The sequence below is a fragment of the Micropterus salmoides genome, unplaced genomic scaffold, assembly GCF_014851395.1.
Source record: "Micropterus salmoides isolate LMB-PRFRI ecotype aquatic unplaced genomic scaffold, ASM1485139v1 Ms_hic_scaffold_15, whole genome shotgun sequence".
Lineage (NCBI taxonomy): Eukaryota > Metazoa > Chordata > Actinopteri > Centrarchiformes > Centrarchidae > Micropterus > Micropterus salmoides.
The window spans coordinates 1,571,375-1,591,902 of record NW_024040596.1 but is presented as its reverse complement, the minus strand read 5'-3'; the positions used below and the strand labels follow the sequence as shown (position 1 = coordinate 1,591,902).

At 47.4% G+C, this 20,528-nt stretch overlaps 1 protein-coding gene and 1 long non-coding RNA gene across 5 annotated transcripts in view; one reads left to right on the top strand and one right to left on the bottom strand.

Annotated features, from left to right (window-relative positions):
• enox1 (ecto-NOX disulfide-thiol exchanger 1) overlaps positions 1-7,596 on the top strand; it is a 116,327-nt gene extending 108,731 nt beyond the window's left edge. For both annotated transcript variants that reach the window (XM_038720005.1, XM_038720004.1), the window contains exons 15-16: positions 5,572-5,657; positions 5,766-7,596. In XM_038720005.1, the coding sequence (XP_038575933.1) occupies positions 5,572-5,657; positions 5,766-5,897 (218 nt within the window). In that variant the 3' untranslated portion in view covers positions 5,898-7,596. The remainder of the gene's footprint in view (positions 1-5,571; positions 5,658-5,765) is intronic.
• A 188-nt stretch (positions 7,597-7,784) lies between these two features.
• On the bottom strand, positions 7,785-20,262 carry LOC119903763. Of its 3 annotated transcripts, XR_005444618.1 has the most exons (4): positions 20,136-20,262; positions 17,007-17,097; positions 9,222-9,361; positions 7,785-7,821 (listed from the first exon to the last, which is right to left on the bottom strand). It is a non-coding gene; the product is annotated as an uncharacterized LOC119903763 (long non-coding RNA). The 3 variants fall into 3 exon arrangements; XR_005444619.1 differs by lacking the exon at positions 7,785-7,821 and having other exon boundaries at positions 8,272-9,361; positions 17,007-17,100; XR_005444617.1 differs by lacking the exon at positions 7,785-7,821 and having other exon boundaries at positions 8,272-9,361.
• Between the last annotated feature and the right edge of the window lie 266 nt (positions 20,263-20,528).

The following is a 20,528-nucleotide window of genomic DNA, read 5'->3' as shown; positions in this document are numbered from 1 at the left end:
GCTGCGCTCAGGAATGAAATTAATCTAATTTGGCTGCTGTGTTGACGGAGGCGAACATGCGAGCGCGCTCATTCTCGCTCGGGGCTTTTTGTTTCCAGAACGCCACTCTGGGTAGATTATGCACATACTGGGATCATGAAATCTTGGACTGGAACTTAACTGACGGCTGTTACATCAAATGTAATTTCCAGAGAGCGTGCAGGCGGTGCTACGTACTGGGACGTCACTGGATTGATTGCTTGGTGTTCCCTGTGGAGTGAGTTCAGTGCACAGCGGGGCTCTCTGAGTGTTTGTTAGAATAACATTAAAGATGACTGAACACCCCCACACACACAGATGCAGCGCAGGAGTTGACACTCGAGTCGTTTCAGCTCAGATATCACCGCCATCATGTTCACACGGGCATAAACACACTCTCTGGTGTCTGGGGGTTCGGAGGCCTTTCAGCCAAAACCAGTGAAGCGGACTAAAACCTTGAGCTGGGCTTTCTCTCTCTGATGCTTGTCTCCTTTTTCCTCTTTCTAAGCTTACAAACAAGCGTCTCTTTCAGCAGCTGGACTGAATTAATTTAGTTTCTCTCTGCCGTTTGAATCCTAACGTTGCAGGGCGCATGCAGCAGTGTTGAGAGAAGCTGCTGCTTTATTCCAGAGCCGAGGAGACACAGCAGCACATTTATCTCTCTTAGTGTCTGAGAAAATCCACATATGAAGGAGAGGCGAGGCCGGACTCTCCATCTTCCTCCCTGCTGCTGGGAGCTTCGGCCTTTTCCCCCCCAACACACCATCAAATAAGACTTGCATGCAGTATCTATGCACTCGCAGAAGAGGATCGTGTTGACATGAACTCCTGCATGTAAGAGTGTAATTTAAAACGTCACATCTGCATCAACTCCATGATATACTCTGGTGCAAACATCCATCGCATTTCTGCCTCAACCAGTTAAAGAGTCCTACATGCCATCTCCTACGGCGCCCTTTACTTTCTGCATTTTAGTAATTTAAAGTAACTGCTGTTCAACATCGATCCGCTCAGTTTCCGTCGCCACTGTTTGTGGGAGGCGTTTCCTTTGTGTGACTCCCACAGAGTGACACACAAGTATTTGGCCTCCAGTCTCCTGTTTCTCACAACAGTGAGTGACTTTTCCTGCCCTGGGTCTTGCCTTCCAGGTTCCATTCAGGAAGTGCGTCCTAGCTGGTAGAGGCTGGAAGCAGCTGGTCTGCAGACACATTATTCAGAGGTTAAATAGATAAGGCTCAAAATCCTGAATCTCTATTTAAGTTTAGTAAATATAGTGTAGACAGTGTAGGGATCAGCAGATTTGAGAAATGGACGTCGCAGTTCAAGAAGCTTGATAACACTCTCATATCGGGGAAAGTCCTCGTTCTCTTCAGGAGAGTTTGATCATGAAATTCTCTGCTCACACCAACATTCACTCAGTGGTCACACTGTTCCATGGGAGCAGGCCCCGTGGAAGAAATTAAATTAGGCCCGTCTGTAATTGCCAGCGTTTCGCCACATAAATCAAGGAAATAAATATTGGCTGGGCCAGGTCCTCCAGGGGACATCACTCTAGCCCCTCAACCCCCTCCCTCTCTGCATGACTGCCTACCTCTGCAGGACCTCTCAGAAATAATCAATTCAAGAGGTTTCTGCTCCAGCCAGCGTTTGCTGCAGCCTTAAAGTGCTGCACAGTAAACAGAGCAGCCAGTCAACCTTCACTGATTTAAAAAAAAAAATACACACACACACACCTTACTCAATACTGATGGAAAACCCTCAAGCCAGCCAGCCAGCCAACAGCCCTCCTTCACTTGACGCGTTTTACTCAATACTCACGGAAAAACCTCAAGCCAACAAGCCAGCCAGCGAGCGAGCCAACAAGCCAGCCAGCGAGCGAGCCAACAAGCCAGCCAGCGAGCGAGCCAACAAGCCAGCCAGCGAGCGAGCCAACAAGCCAGCCAGCGAGCCAGCCAACAAGCCAGCCAGCGAGCCAGCCAACAAGCCAGCCAGCGAGCCAGCCAACAAGCCAGCCAGCGAGCCAGCCAACAAGCCAACAGCCCTCCTTCACTTGACGCGTTTTACTCAATACTCACGGAAAACCCTCAAGCCAGCCAGCGAGCGAGCCAGCGAGCCAGCCAGCGAGCCAGCCAGCGAGCCAGCCAGCGAGCCAGCCAGCGAGCCAGCCAGCGAGCCAGCCAGCAACCCTCCTTCACTTGACGCGTTTTACTCAATACTCACGGAAAAACCTCAAGCCAGCGAGCCAGCCAACAAGCCAACAGCCCTCCTTCACTTGACGCGTTTTACTCAATACTCACGGAAAACCCTCAAGCCAGCCAGCGAGCGAGCCAGCGAGCCAGCCAGCGAGCCAGCCAGCGAGCCAGCCAGCGAGCCAGCCAGCGAGCCAGCCAGCGAGCCAGCCAGCAACCCTCTTTCACTTGACGCGTTTTACTCAATACTCACGGAAAAACCTCAAGCCAGCGAGCCAGCCAACAAGCCAGCCAGCGAGCCAGCCAACAAGCCAGCCAGCCAGCGAGCCAGCCAGCCAGCCAGCCAGCGAGCCAGCCAGCGAGCCAGCCAGCGAGCCAGCCAGCCAACAGCCCTCCTTCACTTGACGCGTTTTACTCAATACTCACGGAAAAACCTCAAGCCAGCGAGCGAGCCAACAAGCCAGCCAGCGAGCGAGCCAACAAGCCAGCCAGCGAGCGAGCCAACAAGCCAGCCAGCGAGCGAGCCAACAAGCCAGCCAGCGAGCGAGCCAACAAGCCAGCCAGCGAGCGAGCCAACAAGCCAGCCAGCGAGCGAGCCAACAAGCCAGCCAGCGAGCAAGCCAACAAGCCAGCCAGCGAGCCAGCCAACAAGCCAACAGCCCTCCTTCACTTGACGCGTTTTACTCAATACTCACGGAAAACCCTCAAGCCAGCCAGCCAGCGAGCGAGCCAACAAGCCAGCCAGCCAGCCAGCCAGCCAACAAGCCAGCCAGCCAGCCAGCCAACAAGCCAGCCAGCCAGCCAACAAGCCAGCCAGCCAACAGCCCTCCTTCCTCCGCGTTTTACTCAATACTCACGGAAAAACCTCCAGCCAGCGAGCGAGCCAGCCAACAAGCCAGCCAGCCAGCCAGCGAGCCAGCCAGCCAGCCAGCGAGCCAACAAGCCAGCCAGCCAGCCAGCGAGCCAACAAGCCAGCCAGCCAGCCAGCGAGCCAACAAGCCAGCCAGCCAGCCAGCGAGCCAACAAGCCAGCCAGCCAGCCAGCGAGCCAACAAGCCAGCCAGCCAGCCAGCGAGCCAACAAGCCAGCCAGCCAGCCAGCCAGCGAGCCAACAAGCCAGCCAGCCAGCCAGCGAGCCAACAAGCCAGCCAGCCAGCCAGCGAGCCAACAAGCCAGCCAGCCACCTTCCTTCACTTGACGCATCTTACTCAATACTCACGGAAAACCCTCGAGCCAGCCAGCCAGCCAGCGAGCCAGCAGCCCTCCTTCACTTGACGCGTTTTACTCAATACTCACGGAAAACCCTCAAGCCAGCCAACCAGCCAGCCAACAGCCCTCCTTCACTTGACGCATCTTACTCAATACTCACGGAAAACCCTCAAGCCAGCGAGCGAGCCAACAAGCCAGCCAGCGAGCGAGCCAACAAGCCAGCCAGCCAGCGAGCCAACAAGCCAGCCAGCCAGCGAGCCAACAAGCCAGCCAGCCAGCGAGCCAGCCAGCCAGCCAGCCAGCGAGCCAACAAGCCAGCCAGCCAGCGAGCCAGCCAACCAGCCAACAAGCCAGCCAGCCAACAAGCCAGCCAGCCAGCCAGCCAACAAGCCAGCCAGCCAGCCAGCCAACAAGCCAGCCAGCCAGCCAGCGAGCCAACAAGCCAGCCAGCCAACAGCCCTCCTTCACTTGACGCGTTTTACTCAATACTCACGGAAAACCCTCAAGCCAGCCAGCCAGCGAGCCAACAAGCCAGCCAGCCAGCCAACAAGCCAGCCAGCCAGCCAGCCAGCGAGCCAACAAGCCAGCCAGCCAGCCAGCCAGCGAGCCAACAAGCCAGCCAGCCAGCCAGCCAGCGAGCCAGCGAGCCAACAAGCCAGCCAGCGAGCCAACCAGCCAGCCAGCGAGCCAGCGAGCCAACCAGCCAGCCAGCGAGCCAACAAGCCAGCCAGCCAACGAGCCAACAAGCCAGCCAGCCAACAGCCCTCCTTCACTTGACGCGTTTTACTCAATACTCACGGAAAACCCTCAAGCCAGCCAACGAGCCAACAAGCCAGCCAGCCAACGAGCCAACAAGCCAGCCAGCCAACGAGCCAACAAGCCAGCCAGCCAACGAGCCAACAAGCCAGCCAGCCAACGAGCCAACAAGCCAGCCAGCCAACGAGCCAACAAGCCAGCCAGCCAACGAGCCAACAAGCCAGCCAGCCAACAGCCCTCCTTCACTTGACGCGTTTTACTCAATACTCACGGAAAACCCTCAAGCCAGCCAGCGAGCCAGCCAACAAGCCAGCCAGCCAGCCAACAAGCCAGCCAGCCAGCGAGCCAGCCAACAGCCCTCCTTCACTTGACGCGTTTTACTCAATACTCACGGAAAACCCTCAAGCCAGCCAGCCAGCCAGCCAGCGAGCCAGCCAGCCAGCCAGCCAGCGAGCCAACAAGCCAGCCAGCCAGCGAGCCAACAAGCCAGCCAGCCAGCCAGCCAGCGAGCCAACAAGCCAGCCAGCGAGCCAACAAGCCAGCCAGCCAGCCAGCCAGCGAGCCAACAAGCCAGCCAGCCAGCGAGCCAGCGAGCCAACAAGCCAGCCAGCGAGCCAACCAGCCAACCAGCCAGCCAGCGAGCCAGCGAGCCAACAAGCCAGCCAGCCAACAGCCCTCCTTCACTTGACGCGTTTTACTCAATACTCACGGAAAACCCTCAAGCCAGCCAACGAGCCAACAAGCCAGCCAGCCAACGAGCCAACAAGCCAGCCAGCCAGCGAGCCAGCCAACAAGCCAGCCAGCCAGCCAACAAGCCAGCCAGCCAGCCAACAAGCCAGCCAGCCAGCCAACAAGCCAGCCAGCCAGCCAACAAGCCAGCCAGCCAGCCAACAAGCCAGCCAGCCAACAGCCCTCCTTCACTTGACGCGTTTTACTCAATACTCACGGAAAACCCTCAAGCCAGCCAGCCAACAAGCCAGCCAGCCAGCCAGCCAGCCACCTTCCTTCACTTGACGCATCTTACTCAATACTCAAGGAAAACCCTTAAACAACAAGCCAGCCAGCCCTTCCTTACTCGAGGCGTCTTACTCATGGGAAAAACATTAAGCCAGCCCCCCCCTATTCATGAATACTGATGGAAAACAATTTACACAATACAGCATTTTTCTAGTGATTCACTTTGGCGTCTAAAGTAGGAAAAAAAAGGCACACTATTACACGAAGAAATACAACATCCTTTAGTAAAATATTAATGTTACTAGTATTAATACTTAGTTTCAATATTATTGTAGCTTACCCATTCTCTGCTTCTGTTGCTGGCTGTCTGACAGTGAGACGTGTTTGACCTCTGGATGTCCCTTCAGTCTGTGATCGTCTGACCTTTCACTTCTTCTCTGCAGGCATCATATCGACCTTCCTCCACGTCCATCCGTTCGGGGCCAACCTGGAGTACCTGTGGTCGTACATACAGAGGCTGGACTCGAAGGTAGGAGAGGTCACAGCTTTCTGCTTATCAAAACTCTACATTCAATCACAATCACTGCTGTCTCACCCCCTCCCTCTGCTGTCTGTCACTCACCCGTCTCCCCCTCAGGTGTCGGCGGGGGAGCTGGAGCGTCTGATGGTCCGTCTGCCCAGCATGTTCAGGCAGGAGCTGAGCGGCGTTGGTGCGACTCTGGAGAAGCGGTGGAAGTTCTGCGGTTTTGACAGCCTGGGTTCAGCGTGACGCAGGGAGACCGCTCGCACACGCCTGAGACCTGATCCACGTTCCGTTGTCCCAAACCACGATGGATATGTAGCGGCGTGTCGGGCGTTGACGTTCACGGAGGAAATCTCAAAACCCTTTCACTTGTTGGGTTGACCTGATCGTCGCCTCACTGAAGATCCTCATCACAGTGAGCAGCACCAGAGACCCTCCTCCTGTCGTCCCTCCTTGCTTTGAACTGAATCGTGGTCCTCTGCTTTGCTGTGGTTGGTTCACCTGGAGCGTGAAACAGCCAGCAGCAACCTGAATCAGAAAGAGAGTCAAACTTATACCAAAGTTGATCCTTCAGAGCATTTACACATTGTAAAAAGTTTATCAAGTAAGTTTCATGCCAGCCCTCATCGCATTCCTCAACAATAAAAGCAGCCTACTTCATCCAGAAAGTGTGGGTGTAATATTAGATATGGTATCAGTGCCTCGCTAATGAGAACAGCCTCTCAAATGGAGCTGAAGAGGAAAGGCTTGTGTTAAATTCATATCCCGCCATATGCTATGTTTTATGTTTATGAACCATGGAGAAAGGATTTTAATACACAAAAATCCCACCCTTAAATCTCTTGTTGTTTTTACTTTAAAAGAGGTCATATGCTTATTTTCAGGTTCATAGTTTCATCTAGGGGGTTTGTACCAGAGTAGGTTTACATGCTTTAATAAAGAAAACCTTTTTTTGGGTCATTTGCTGCAGATCCTCTTGTCACCCTGTGTGTTGAACGTGCCGGTTTAGCTACAGAGTGAAGCATATCACTTCTATTAGATCTTTGTTGGGAGCTGCACATGCTCAGTACCTAGCTAAGGACTACTAGCCAATCAAGAAGCAGAGTAGGGCGGGTCCTAACCAGTTTATGAACACTGCTTCGGTTCAGCTACACAACCTAGATCAAGAGTTTTAGAGCAGTGAGTTACTATAAAACACATTTATCTTTCATGATACTTTTAACTGAGCTCTGTCTCTACATCACAGCTATGTGTCCACTGACAGTTAAGGAAAACTGCCAAAAAGCGGAATATGACGTCTTTAAAGTAATTTAAATATATGGTTCAAATATAGTAAACAGCAACGTATAATATTTATTAACGGCAGAAAATAATGGAGGGAAACTTCTCCGGGGTTTGAGATAAACCCCCTAGGTGGGGGGGTGGGGGGGGTGAAAGTGGAAAAAGGGCAATATTTGAGGAATACTGTGCGAGGCTGATGGAAATATGAGAGAATAATTTTGTAAAGGATGGCATGAGGGAGAGGAGAAAATTCAATCATTCCGCTTAATTTATTTCATTATACTGTGCGAAGAAGCTGCTCACTGGAAGCAGCCGACTGTATTACTGTATTTAAATATGACGACATGATTAACAATGGTCCTGACTGTGTCCTGCTTTAAAAATATATATACTTCTTAAGGAAAAGAGTTAACTACAGATTAGTTTTGCAAACTTTTTCCGTCTGAATGGAGCGACGGGGGAAAACTTGATGGAGGAGAACATGCGAATGGAGGGATGAAGATGCTTTTGTTGGTGTCAGCATTTTTTTGTCTGCGTTTCCAAAGACCACAGTGCTGTTCGTGTCAAACTCAAATGATTATTAAGTGATTTTGTATTGTACTTCCGTAAAGTTATGGGAGTATTTGTTTGTTTTCTAATTTAAATAAAAATGTATTGTCAGTAACTTGTTGCATTTACTTCGTTGCATGTCCTGAAGTAATTTTGAGTAAATTAAAGGTGTTGGAGTAGTTTTAATGCAGGAGATTTAGATCCAAAAAAAACAAAAAACAACCAAACACACTTTACTTGTACTCCGTTACAATTGGATCAAGCAGGAACCTCCAGGTCTGAAGAGTGAAGCCTTAAACCTGCGTCCTCTCCAGCAGCCAGCAGGGGGCGACTCCAGCGGCTGCAGAAAGAAGTGTGATTGTATAGAAGTCTGTGAGAAAATGTTTCTACTTGTCAGCTGATTTATTCCCCCAGTAAACACTTTCCTGATGAGTTTATGGTCTCAGCTGCTAGTTTCAAGTCTTCTTCAACACAGCGTGATGTTCATTTAGTAAATTATGGTCCCATTTTGAGGAACAGAGACCAGGAAGCAGGGGAGGCTTTAGGGCGGGGCTACAAGCTGCTCTGTGAACATTTAACCAGCGCCGCTGAAAAAGCCTATCAGGAGTCGGCTGCTCATTTTTCAGGAATTTAGTTTAGTTTTAAGCCTGTTTGTCGCTAGTTAGCATCCCAGCTAATATCACAGTTAATGTTAATTACAGATGCAGCTAGCTAACCAAGCTAGCTAGCTCCACCCTCTCGTCCAAATATAGTCACGTCTGGTTCCAAAAAAAAAAAAAAAAAAAACCCAACAAGGATGGCGACGTCCAAAGTGCTTCAAAGCGGTAGTCGACAAACCAACGGGTGACGTCACGGCGGCTACGCCCACTTCTGTTATACAGACTAAGATTACTGTTTCAGTTTTAAACATTTCCCACATTATGTTACTGTTAGCAGCTCATACATCAAGAGTACAGTAAGCGCTGGTTTGGTAATAAGTTAAATCATCAATCATTATGCTTTACAGCTGCTACTGCTCATCGCTTTCTTACGAAAACTAAAATATTCACGCCAACGGTGAGCGTTCATGTAGCCCGATGCTAAAGTTTAGAGTAATCAATGTGAGGCCACGGCTCGTCTAGACGACCTATTGGAAGAATATTTGTTTCAGCAGCTGTCAGTTTATCAGGTTCACAGATCTAAAGCTAATGCAGCGTTATACATCTGTCCTGCAATAAATCCTGCCTCCATGAAGACATGTCTTTGTTCAGGATTTATTTCTCGTAACGAGTCCTTGGGTGCTCTGAAATGAGCTATAAAAATGCAATTCATGATTTTATTAATCTGAAACGCCACCATCACATCTCTGTAATTACTCCTGCCATTGTTTTTTACGGCGCTGGTGTATCAATTTCCACACATTAACAGTGAATTTCATCATTTCTTCAATTGAACCTTGTGACATTGATTAAAAACAGCATCAGTTACAAACACTACTTAACGCATTCATTGTTAGCGTCAGCAGTGATTAGCAGCGTGTGTCACATTACTTTATTAAATTACAGATGGGAACGTCTCGTCCGAGTGCTAACTGCAACATCCCCACTGCTGCTGTCCTCAGATTTGAGCAGCAGGCTCGAAGATTTCTGTGCTTCTGTTTCATGATTTGGGGCAGCGTTCCACTTCAGAACAGGGAACATAATCACAGACCAAGAAGAAGAAGAAGACTTGCTGCAGTATTTATGTCTCTGTTGGACTCACTGTGTCAACAGCAGGCTTCGCTCTCTCAGCGGGCGCCTCAGTGTTCATGTCACGATTTGTACACAACAGCTGGCGGCGGCTTCATTCCCCACATCCAGCAGCTCACGCCGTGTGCGTCTGTACGGCAGCATCACACCCTCCTGGACAGGAAGCAAATTAAACAGAAAACAGGTAAAATAAGCATCGACTTTTGCCCTTTACTACACTGCAGGTGCAGAGCGTGAGATCACCTGAGGCTCAAACAGTCTGTGTGTTTACATGTCAGGAGGCTGCGGGTGGAACATCAGTGTTTCCCTCTATGCGTTCAGAAGCGGCGGTGAACGCGAGTGGAGGAAAATATTCTGACAGTAAATGCACAGTGTCTGTTACAGAGGGTCGACTTCTCAAGACCAAGAAAAGTTTGCCGTTTCCCCGCCAACATCTCCCCTTCAGACTGCGCAGCTGAGCAGGAAAGCTTCTACAGCAGGCTGCGTCTTTAGCTGCTATGCACCTTAACATTAGCTCAACATAGAGAGTAACTGGAAGCTGAATTTTATTACTACATCTGGAACAAACTAAACCAACGCAGCCTGCAGCTCTGTCCTGTGCAGACGGCAAGTTATTTTTCAGTTTGCAGATGAGCGGTTGTTAGGAAAAGAAAGGATGGATGTGACCGGAGGAGCTGAGGGTAGTAAAGCTAATTAGTGACGCAAACTCGTCCTTTTAAGCTGATGGAGACGTTTCTTTTTGGATGTTAATGTGCAAATAAAATGCACTTCAGAATCGTTACAGATACGATCGTTCATGTTTGCCTTTTGCGTCTTCATTTCACAGCTTTAGACATTTATCTGTAGACATTAAAAAAGCCAACATGAGAAACCTCCTCCCTTCTGAGGTCACTTTAAAATCAACAACAGGGTTTTAGGGGGTGATGTGCAAAACATGCTGAGCCATAACTGTGGAGCATCAGGACCAACCAAAGTACTTTCCCCAGATCTAAAGGTTGTAGTTCCTCCCCAGCAGACTGATCTTTGGGGGTTTATTAGCTGCTCTAGCTTTTCCAACTATTTGTTCAGAGATGTGGTGAAAATAACGGCCCACTGTCACGTGAAATTACATATTTTTCATTGGTAAATGTAAAATTTTCTGGGGGGGGGGGGGGGGGACAAACCGCCTGACCATGACTACGACCACCAAAACATTGATCTAAAGCTCACATAAAACTGGGCAAACACAGAAATTTGAAGCTTTTCTAACGTGCGTCGCAAGCTCGTGGACACAAGCTGCTGAGACATGTTGTGTTGGGGGTTTATTTTCAGACATACTGCGTTGTAGTCAAGACCGCCCAAACCGAGACCACTGAGAGCCGGCGAGACCAAGACCGAGGGAGGGAGAGACCCAGTCAAGACCAAGACCAGTTCCCTGCATTGCTTGGCACGCAATAAAATGTGGAACGAGATCAGAGGTTCGTCTCAAAGTGATCTGAAAGATCCACATTCCCATTAAAATGCCCACAAACCAACACTAAGGGCTGAAATCAATGTCAGCGTCGCAGGGAGGGGGGGGGGGGGGGGGACAGTCGTTAATCAGGGTTACTGGCTGCATTTGAAGCAATATGTTTTACTTCCACTCAAAGTTCAAATCAGACAATGCAACAGCAATTTATTGATATTCCCAAAGTTATGGTCTTGAAATAAAATCCTGAGTCCAAGACAAGACAGTACAAATACAGATCAGACCATCAATATGTGTTCTTAAGACCGAGACCGGTCTCGAGTACTACGACACTACGTGCACAACTCCAGCTCCATCCTGGGGGAAACACTGAACATCCCGGCTGAACCTCGTGGTGGTTTTGCAGACCGGTGTGGTAAAGTTAGACAGATTTTTTAAATTATTCTTCAGAATACACCAAGAACTCAGCAACCCAGACCGCGTTCCTCTTTCCCCTCCTCAATGTTTCTGTTCTCCATCTCTTTCTCACAGTCCCTCCCCCGTCCTCCTCCCTCGCCGTCCCACTTGTGCCTCTATTGTTGTGAAACAAACATCAAAAACAAAGGGAACTTACAGCGGGTGGCGCCGTCAGCCCTGGATGAGGATTCCTGAGGCCGGCTCTCTAGTTCTGTAATGGGGTCAGATAAACTAAACGTTCCCACCAGGGCATGAAAAGGGTAAAGAAAACATTACGTGACATATGACATGTGTAAAAAAAAAATGCATGTGTAAATCTTTTTAATGTCTTTTGAAGTTCCCAACGCTCCCAACATCCCATCCAAACTCAATATGTCTACAAAGCTCGTCTACAATTTCCACGGACTACAGACAGAACGGATCAAACGCCGATACTGAAATTTGTCACGTCGCCGGGGTCGTGACACCCACAACTACACGCGTCTGCCGTTTTAAAGCCGCTTGTTCGGCCACCGGTACAAATGGCCTGAAAGCACAGAGCACTTCTAGGAAGTCCAGACAGCCGGTGCACAGTCCATTAGGGGTGAGCATCTTCACTGCTCTCATGATATTATTCAGTTATGATTATCGGGTCAGCGATTCGATATCTCGATGCACCGCGAGTCGTCACCTCATGGGCGGGAATTTCTAGGCACCTCATTACGATTATGAGGCTACGATGCGACTGTAAAACCAACAGGATCAAGATGTTGGTTGGTAAAGCAAAGTATTAGTAACAAAAAGAAATGCAGATATTACATATTATTGCATTATTACAGCGTTATTACTGACCTCTGCTGCCGCCATTTTCAGTATAGAGTCATTACTGCAAATCATGTTAAGTTTTATTTTGTGTTTAAATTACATAACGTTAGCTTGCCTTCAAACGCCGACCAGTCGATAACCACCTGACATAGCTGTAACTTATTTTCAGGCATAAATATGGACTGTTGGTTGCCATCTGAAACCTTACAGCTGGAAGCCACTAAAAACTACCCAACGCACCTTTAAAGAGGTTTTCACCCTCTTGTGATAACTTTCATCATATAAATACATCATTCAAATCAGCCAGAAGGGAACAAAGCTGAAGAGAATAAATTGAGTGATGATAACGTTGGCAGAGCAGCACAGACGTTTGTGATCAACAGCTGCGGTCTGCATCCTAAAGCAGATTTGTGTAAACTTTTATAACAATAACTTTAGTAAAACAGAATAAAGAGCGTGTTGCTCTCAGGAGGCGGCACATACTGGCACACTGGCTCTGTTTTAATCTGTCCACTGCAGAGACTCCATCCACAACCTGGAGGAGGAGCTACTATAAATGAGTATTAGTACAATATTATAAACATTATTAACAATATACTTTGAATATATTAATAGTAAACTATTAGTTTGATATTAATTGTATGATGTTACTGTACTCAATTTCCTTCAGTAGTCCAGTATAAAGCTTCCCACAATTTTAATTCCAGTTACAGCCGTTTCATTACAGGGTTGTTGTTTTTTTTATTAAATCTGTGCAAGAAAAATGCTCTAGTCTAGTCTCCAACTTTAAGTACGCTACCAACTCGTCAGTAAAGTACTTCTGCAGAACGATGAGTTCAACATTTGGAAAGTTCGCTGCAGCACATTAAACTTTTATTTTTTTAATGTCCTGCTCCATCCAGGCTGTGATTGATCTGTTCATGAGACGGGACGCTGGCGAGCGTGTCGGCTTTATGAAAACAGCTAGCGTTAGCAAAACCCAAACGCTGCATATATTTTCTACCGATCCTGCCGCTCACGGCGCATTTTGCTCCTGTTCAAGCGGCCACCGAGCTCAGGCCGACCACGTTTTGAACGATTAGCATTGGGGGTCCAGCGTGGTGGAAGAATACGGTCAGTTGTACTTGTAAATCCTTTCCCGGTTCGCACGGATCTACATTAGGGGCGTATGAGCGTGAAATGCTCGCACGGTAGATCCCTGCGCACAGCGTTACGCAGAAGAATCATCGCACAGTCGCTACGCCCTGCCCATCTAGTCATTTTGGCTGTGCAGTGTAAATAAATACGTTCACCCAGGGTTTTTCCTGCATAGAGAACATTTTTGGCGCCCCCCCCAAAGAGGTCTTCGCGAGCTCTAAAGAAGAAAAACAAAACAAAAACACACACACCACCTTTCAAATTAACAAGCAGAACATAAACTTAAATACGACGTCTCGTCTTCCAGCAGCTGCCTCTCCGCTCATGCACAGTGCTGGATTAATAATCCAGCTGCTGCGTTGGATTAACGCTCCGCTACGAAGCTCGCCCTAAAGACTTCCTGTTATTTCTCACAAGTTAAAAGCAGTTTGTGCTTCCGAGCGTGTCGGTATTGACTTGGACATTTTACTCTTTGGCATACCGGCTCTCTCCAAATCAGGTTTTCTGGGCGCTACAGCAAACTTTAGAAATGTTCAACTCGTCCTTCTGTTCCACAGTTTTTATTTCTGACAAGTTAATTTGCATAAACAAATGAGACTGACCACCACGTAGAACAATTTCTTGCACAATTTAGTGACCAAAAACCCAGAGAAACTGCTGTTGTCCAACTGGAATTAATATTAGAGGTAAGCTAAAGTAGCCTGAAGATTCGATGGGTGGAGCCTGATACAACCGTCAGTCTCACAGTCGAAGCTTCGCAGTGAAACAACAATCACGCCATGTTGGCGATATGGGGGAGCTCAACGTCTGATTTTACATAGAACTACCAGTTTTCTCCCAATAAGTTAATATACAGCCTGTTACAGTATAAATGTCAACGTTTAATGCTGTAAATAAACATGTAAAAAGAATGAAACTTGTGCGTGAATAAATCCTAGATTGTAACCCTGGGTCGTCAGTGCGCATGTGTAGGCGTAGCGTGGACTTATGTGGTTGTCCGCAGTGATAATTTATCACAGTTGATGAACCACACAAAGAATATTTTATCGTTTTTAAATAGCCGGCTACTTAAAATAGACCCGTGAGGAACTGCGACGTGCACGCAGCTGTCGGCAGCACGGCGTGCACAAGACCGGTGAACGGCAGGCGAGCGAGCGGCCGGTCTTCAAAAAGCCTCAGAGTAAGTTTACAGAGTAAGTTCAATGAAGAGAGACTGCAGCCTCGTGTTACTACAGGTTTGTTCCAGATACACGGAGTGTAATAACTGAACGCCGCTTCTCCTTGTTTAGTTTTGACCACCTGAGGGGTCTGGATGGCTCATAGCGAAGCAGTTTATAAAGCACTGAATGGTTTAGGGCCAAAATACATTTCTGATCTAACAGCTGGGTAAAGGCAAACCTTTAGATTTATCTGCTCCGTATCTGAGCCAGTGCAGTAAATTTCAACTGCAGCCTGAATATGAATCAAACAAAAGGACTAAATGCAGCAAAACACAAACTCAAGCAGCACCTTGAGGAAAACCGTCTCAAACAGCAGCTGGGACATTTTGTCATGAGATGTTTTGGTGCTTTATTTTAAAATCATCCCATTTTCTAAAAAGGAAAAAATCAGCTCAGCAGCCAAGTTGCCTCCCGGCCAAAATAAATCTATCACTTGCTCTCCATGCTAATGAGGAAGCGTGTGTGGCTGGTCTATAAATAATGTGTTCAGCGGTGACGAGGCGGAGGGAGCAGCCTTCCATTAGCAGAGCTACATCTCTAATGAAGCCTGTTGACAGCCGCTGTAATTAGCCACGGCTCTTTGTGTTCTCTTTGTCGACGGCGGTGTCGAGACGTTCCTTCATATCCCCCGCCGCTGTCACCTCTCGTCGCAGACGCCCGCTTGTCATCACACCTGGCAGCAGTTACTGTGAGAAATCTCTTGTGTGAAGTCGTACGGAGGCCATTGTGCTGCTGCTGCCGGGCGACAGCCGTGTCTAACCGAAAATGACGGCATGAAATGGTGCGTCCAAAAATCGCAGTGAACGGCGGTCCTGCTGGGATTCAACACCAAGCATGTACTGTGGTACAACCAGAGGAGGGACGGAATGAAGTACTTTTACCCAAGTACTGCACTACTGTGCGTATGGTACTCGTGGCCAATTCATATCTGACACAAACACCCCAGAACTGTCACGGCAGCGACGCAGACCTCATGAACTGTGACTGGTCAACTTGGTGGCGTTGCATTTCCTCCTAATTGTGTCCGGCCGCGCCACCGGCAACTGTTATTTTGGCAGCGTGACTGCAGAGCAACACAGACACCGCCGTTAGAAACGCTCACGGGGATTATCGATCAGATACATTTTTGGCTGATATTGGGCACATTTTCATAATCGGATCATGAAATGTTGTCCAAACATTTTGCCAATAAGAATCAAACAATGCTTTAACGAACGTAGCTGCTGTTGTCGCGCTCATGATGTCATATTGCTGCGCCTGGATACAGCCACGCAGACGCAGCGAGGGCCAAAACAATATGCAGTTCATGTTCTTAGTGGGGGGAAACGTTCTGCCAGTTTCAACTAGGGCGGACCCCAAATAGTGGAAGATCCAATGCGTCGATGGGCGGAGCCTGATTCCACTGAGGCAGTGGCGTTCTGAAAGTAGGATCACCGTTTCCTCTATATGCAATCCGCTGCTGAATCACGACCGCCGCTACTAAAATTTCCCACGATCATTAAACAATGCGCTACAAATGTTTTCACTCCTCGTGCTATGCAGAACATACGTGACAGATGGTGTTCTAAAGAGCAGCGTACCTGTGAATCAGGAGGTGCGTAGCGAGTGTTTGAGCAGCAATGCAGAAAGTGCATTGCTGCTCATGGACACGAGCAATGTTGCTGAGACATGTTGTTACAAACCGGCTGTCAGAGGAAGCGAACGAAGGGTTGTCAATTAAAAAAAAATAAATCAGTTTCAACTGCAAATAGCCTCTTTAAGTAAAACATCTACCAGCTGCCCAGGCGGCTGGTAGAAGAAAAAAATAAACTGCCTTTTGTGTCACGTACACATTTGTTTCAGTCCTTTTAATTGAGATAATGTATTCTGTCAAACACAAAAACTTAAAGAGGCCAGAGTGAAATATGAAGCTAAATTATTGCTATTAAATGTACTTCGAACAATCAACTGTTGCTTGTTAATCATTCAACTTAAGCCTCCTCAGACTGCTCACTTTCTACAGTCAGCCTCTTCTGGCCTCCTGGTTCTGACAGGGTCCTGGTCCACAGCATCACAACTTTTATGGGATCAATATTTTTTATTGAGCCAATGAATCATTCTCCTTGATCTCTGAGGAGGACAGCAGGACCAACAGAAGATCTGACCATGTGTCACTGACTGGACCACCAGCTAAAAACACAAGTACAACTTCTGTAATCAGCTCCAAACTCCAGCAGCTTTCACGCTGCCTTATTTTACAGGGATATTTCACCAATCGCTGCACTTTATGAAAGCTATGGAGCAGATTTTATCCGCCTCTGAGCGGGAAAGTTGGAGACAAACACGAGACAGAAAGAGGGCTTGTGAAAAGCTACAGCCGGCACGCCGCTGCTTCCTGTAAAGCCGGACCGCTGCGTGAAAGCACACATGGTGGAGGGATAAAGGCCTTTTCACACGGGATAAAGCTGCAAACTGTTCAGTATGAAGAAGTGAATACAACATAAACGCAGATATTCTTTCCACTTCTTTCTACACTCTCCCCCCCAAACGCCCACCCCTTACTAATCTACGCCAATCAAACGCAACATGACATGAACATAAACAACCACCAATGAATGGCCCTAATCCGTGTGTTACACAATTTTAGATCCCTTGGTACATCGGGGACCACTTTTAAGTGCGACACACCACCAACAAGAACGCCGGTCTGCTGCTAATTAAAGTCAAGTAGATTTTATATGCTGCATATATTTACCTGCCAATGTGACGGGTAGCCTTCCAACATTTAGCGCCAGAGGGAAAATGCGGGTGGCGGGTATTCATTTCCATCTCTGCTCTGCACGCTCCTGCTGAGACAAACAACAAAACAGAAATAAGACGTTTAATAAGTAATGTGAGGTTATTTTTTAACATTTCAAGATGAAAACAATCATTTTCCTGTTTGGTGCCTACAAAAACTAACCTGCTAAATTGCATGATATTGGAATTGGTAATTTTGACCGGATGACTTCAGTTGCTCCATTTAAATAATTAAGCATCCTAGAATTATTTGGGTGATTTTGTAGAGAAAATAGAGTGCATAGAAAACATATGAGCTGAAGACTTTTCAGTGCAAACCATTTGTTCCTGAGCTTTAACGCAGTAAACAAATAAAAAAAAGCAGCTGACAACAAACAGTCAACATGCAGGACCAGCTGGGTCAATGTGGACTGAATCCACTTCCTGTTGGGTTCTCCAGTCTGATCAGCTGTTTTACACTGTGGCTGCACTGACACCTCCAGGCCACAGCTGCAAACTGCAGGTTTTCCATATATAAGGCAGGACTGGCTGTGAGAATTCAGGTGAGAGCAAAGATTTACTTCAAAGGAGCCCAATTCAGAAACCTTGTTCTTGGTGCACAAGATCCTGCAGAGGCTGAAACAGAGGGAGCAGGGTGGGACGGCTCAAATGTCCTTTTACAAATAAAACCCCTCCAGAAGTCTAATGTCGGTCTAAAATGTTTAGATGGATAAAAAGCTTCTCAATGTTACTGTTATGGACTGTATCATTTCTATCAACGCCGTCTATCTCAGCAACAACACGCCAGCTTACACATTGGACAAAATGAGATGTGGTGCAGCTTTAATAATAAAATAAACAAGAATAGAAATCATTACACACACGTGCAAATGGCAAAGTTTCTAAATGATTAAGTGTGCAGGCAAAACAAAACGACATGTTACCAGAGAGCAGCACAGGTGTAATACTACATGGTGAAAATAATATCTGGACCAACACACCAGACGACATGAGATGCTCTGCCCTATTTTAACCATCAAAGCGCACAGCGTGAAGCGCAGACTGGACACAACAGGAGGCCGCTGGGAGAAAAGTAAGAAGGGAAGCTGAACTACCGGGTATGTTCAGAAAAGAGGCGTCTTGATTCTTATTCTAGCCATACTTATCGTTGTATTTTACTAAGAAAGAAGTTAGCTCAGCTGCGCCGAACTCCATTTAGAAAACAAGCACTTTAAAAGTTGTTTGCTTGTCGTCTTGCTGACAGACCTGACAAAGCAAGACTTAATATTTTTAACAAATCAGCATCATGTCGTTATTTCAGCACCAGTTTGATCCGTTTATTGTAACTAAATCGCAGCAAAATGTTTATTTTGGGTCCATAGAGTTGTAGCAAAGGTGGGCTGGGTTAATTCAGGTCATTGTGTTGTGTGTGAACCTTTTTATACACAGTCTATGGCGTCTATGGTAACACTCATGTGAGCAGTCCAGCAGTCAAACTCACGCGATTAACGTGAAGCAAATATTTAATTCGCGTTGTGTGTAAAAAAAAAAAAAACATAACCAAATTCTGAATGACTCACAATGTGACACAAACTCCTGTCCGCGGGTTATTTACAGCCATGTTAACTGTAACACCGACCACGTATCTGAAATAATCACAACACCTTTAGAAATCACTCTAATGAGGAAAATAATGAAAGTTCATGAAACTGGAATCCAGTCATGCAGACTCTGTGCAGACTGGTTCCAGCTCCCGTCGAGTGAACATGGCAGCTGGGACCGAACACACAGGCCAGGCTGACTGGAGGGAAAACAGTACCGAGGTGGTTTTCTTGCCGGGTTTGGGTCTTGGAACCCCGGGACCGGAGTCAGCTAATAGGACCGCTAGCAGCCCGGCTAATGTTAACCAAGCTACAGATGCAGACAGTTAGCAGCACTTAATGGTTTAGCAAAAACTAAAGCTCTCCGTCCATCCTCAAAAACTCTGTAACTGTGTCTCAGTCCTGTTCAGGCTGTGTTCACTGGGAGGCTGCTCAACACGCCACTGCCCGCCATCCCTCCCTGCTGGGTCCCCCACCCCTGGCCACAGACTTTACAAACCCCCCCGGCCTGAAAACCTCCATGTCTTGAGAAATATTAGCACTAACACTAACACTCCCCCAGAGCTCCGAGCTCCCAGTCCAGGCACAGCCGGTGTTCTGGCGATATTTGCTGCCCTATTGAAAAACGCTACTTTGTGTGTTCCCATTTCCAATCCCACAAAAGGTATAGCTAGCTGTCTACGTATTATGACGTTTTCTGTTTTTTGAAAACATTATAACATCATTTCAGAGGTAGCATATTCTGATAGACTAAAGTCAAAAAATGCTCCCACTATTGAATCATTTTATATCGCACCACTACTCACTCCATGTGCACTGTAAGGAGATGGGGAACATGTTGAAATACTATATTATGCCATCTTTATTTAAGATACCAGGGGCAGCGTATTCTGATAGACTAATAAGGATTTTGTTATACTTTTTTTACACATTTTGATAGGTAGCATAAATCGACAGAACACCGGCTAATATGACAGCTAACTGAGCTAACTAACAGCAGCTAGTAGCAGTTAGCTGTTACTTTAGCAGCAAGTAAAGCTATCTATTCATCAGCAAACGCCATAAATCACAGATAGCTGAGGAAGGGCAGCTATATGATGGGGACATCAGAGGGTGATTTAAAAATCACTTAATTAATTCTAGGAACTAAAAGTAAGAGTTAATTTCAGCCCTTTAAAACCAAAAAAACACAAGTTAACGGTTAAATTCTCTAGCAAACTATATCTAAACACACAAAATAAATGAAGAACAGTCTCTTTAATACACCAACATGGCGTGAACGTGTTTGCTTATAAGGAGTATTTCTTAAAACACACAGTTTTAAAGTCGCTGACACTTTCAGCATACTCAAATAGGGATTTAAAGGTCACTAATTAGCATTGCAGCTAGCGGACTTTCAGATCGCTAACGTTTTTAGCATCAGTGAATGGAGCGTAACATAACGAAGTGTAGCATCGCGGCTAGCGGCCACGTTCTGTTAGTTAGCCGCGTGCTGGAACACTCACCACAGACACCGCACCTGAGGAAGACGGCGTCGGCGCTCGGTGAACAGAAGGCATTAAACGGCGTTTGTTTTGTTTTTCTCCGCAGGTGGGTTTGCGGTGGGCTGAAGAGCGCGACTCACGACGGTCAAAGTAAACTTGACTTTGATAAACTTCACCGTTCCGGTCCGCCACCTTGGTTCTTTATATATTCGCGCTCCAAGGGGCGTGGCTTGAGGACCGGCTTCTCCAATAGGAGGCCGTGACGTCACTGGATGTAGACTCGAAGGCGGGAAAGTGACGTGAAGTCTCCGCCTCTATAAAGAGGACAGTTTGCTTCTTGCTCCCTAAAACAAAACGACATGTTCAAGTCAGTTTTTTGCTCTACATCACCAAACAGTAAGCAGCATAAATAAC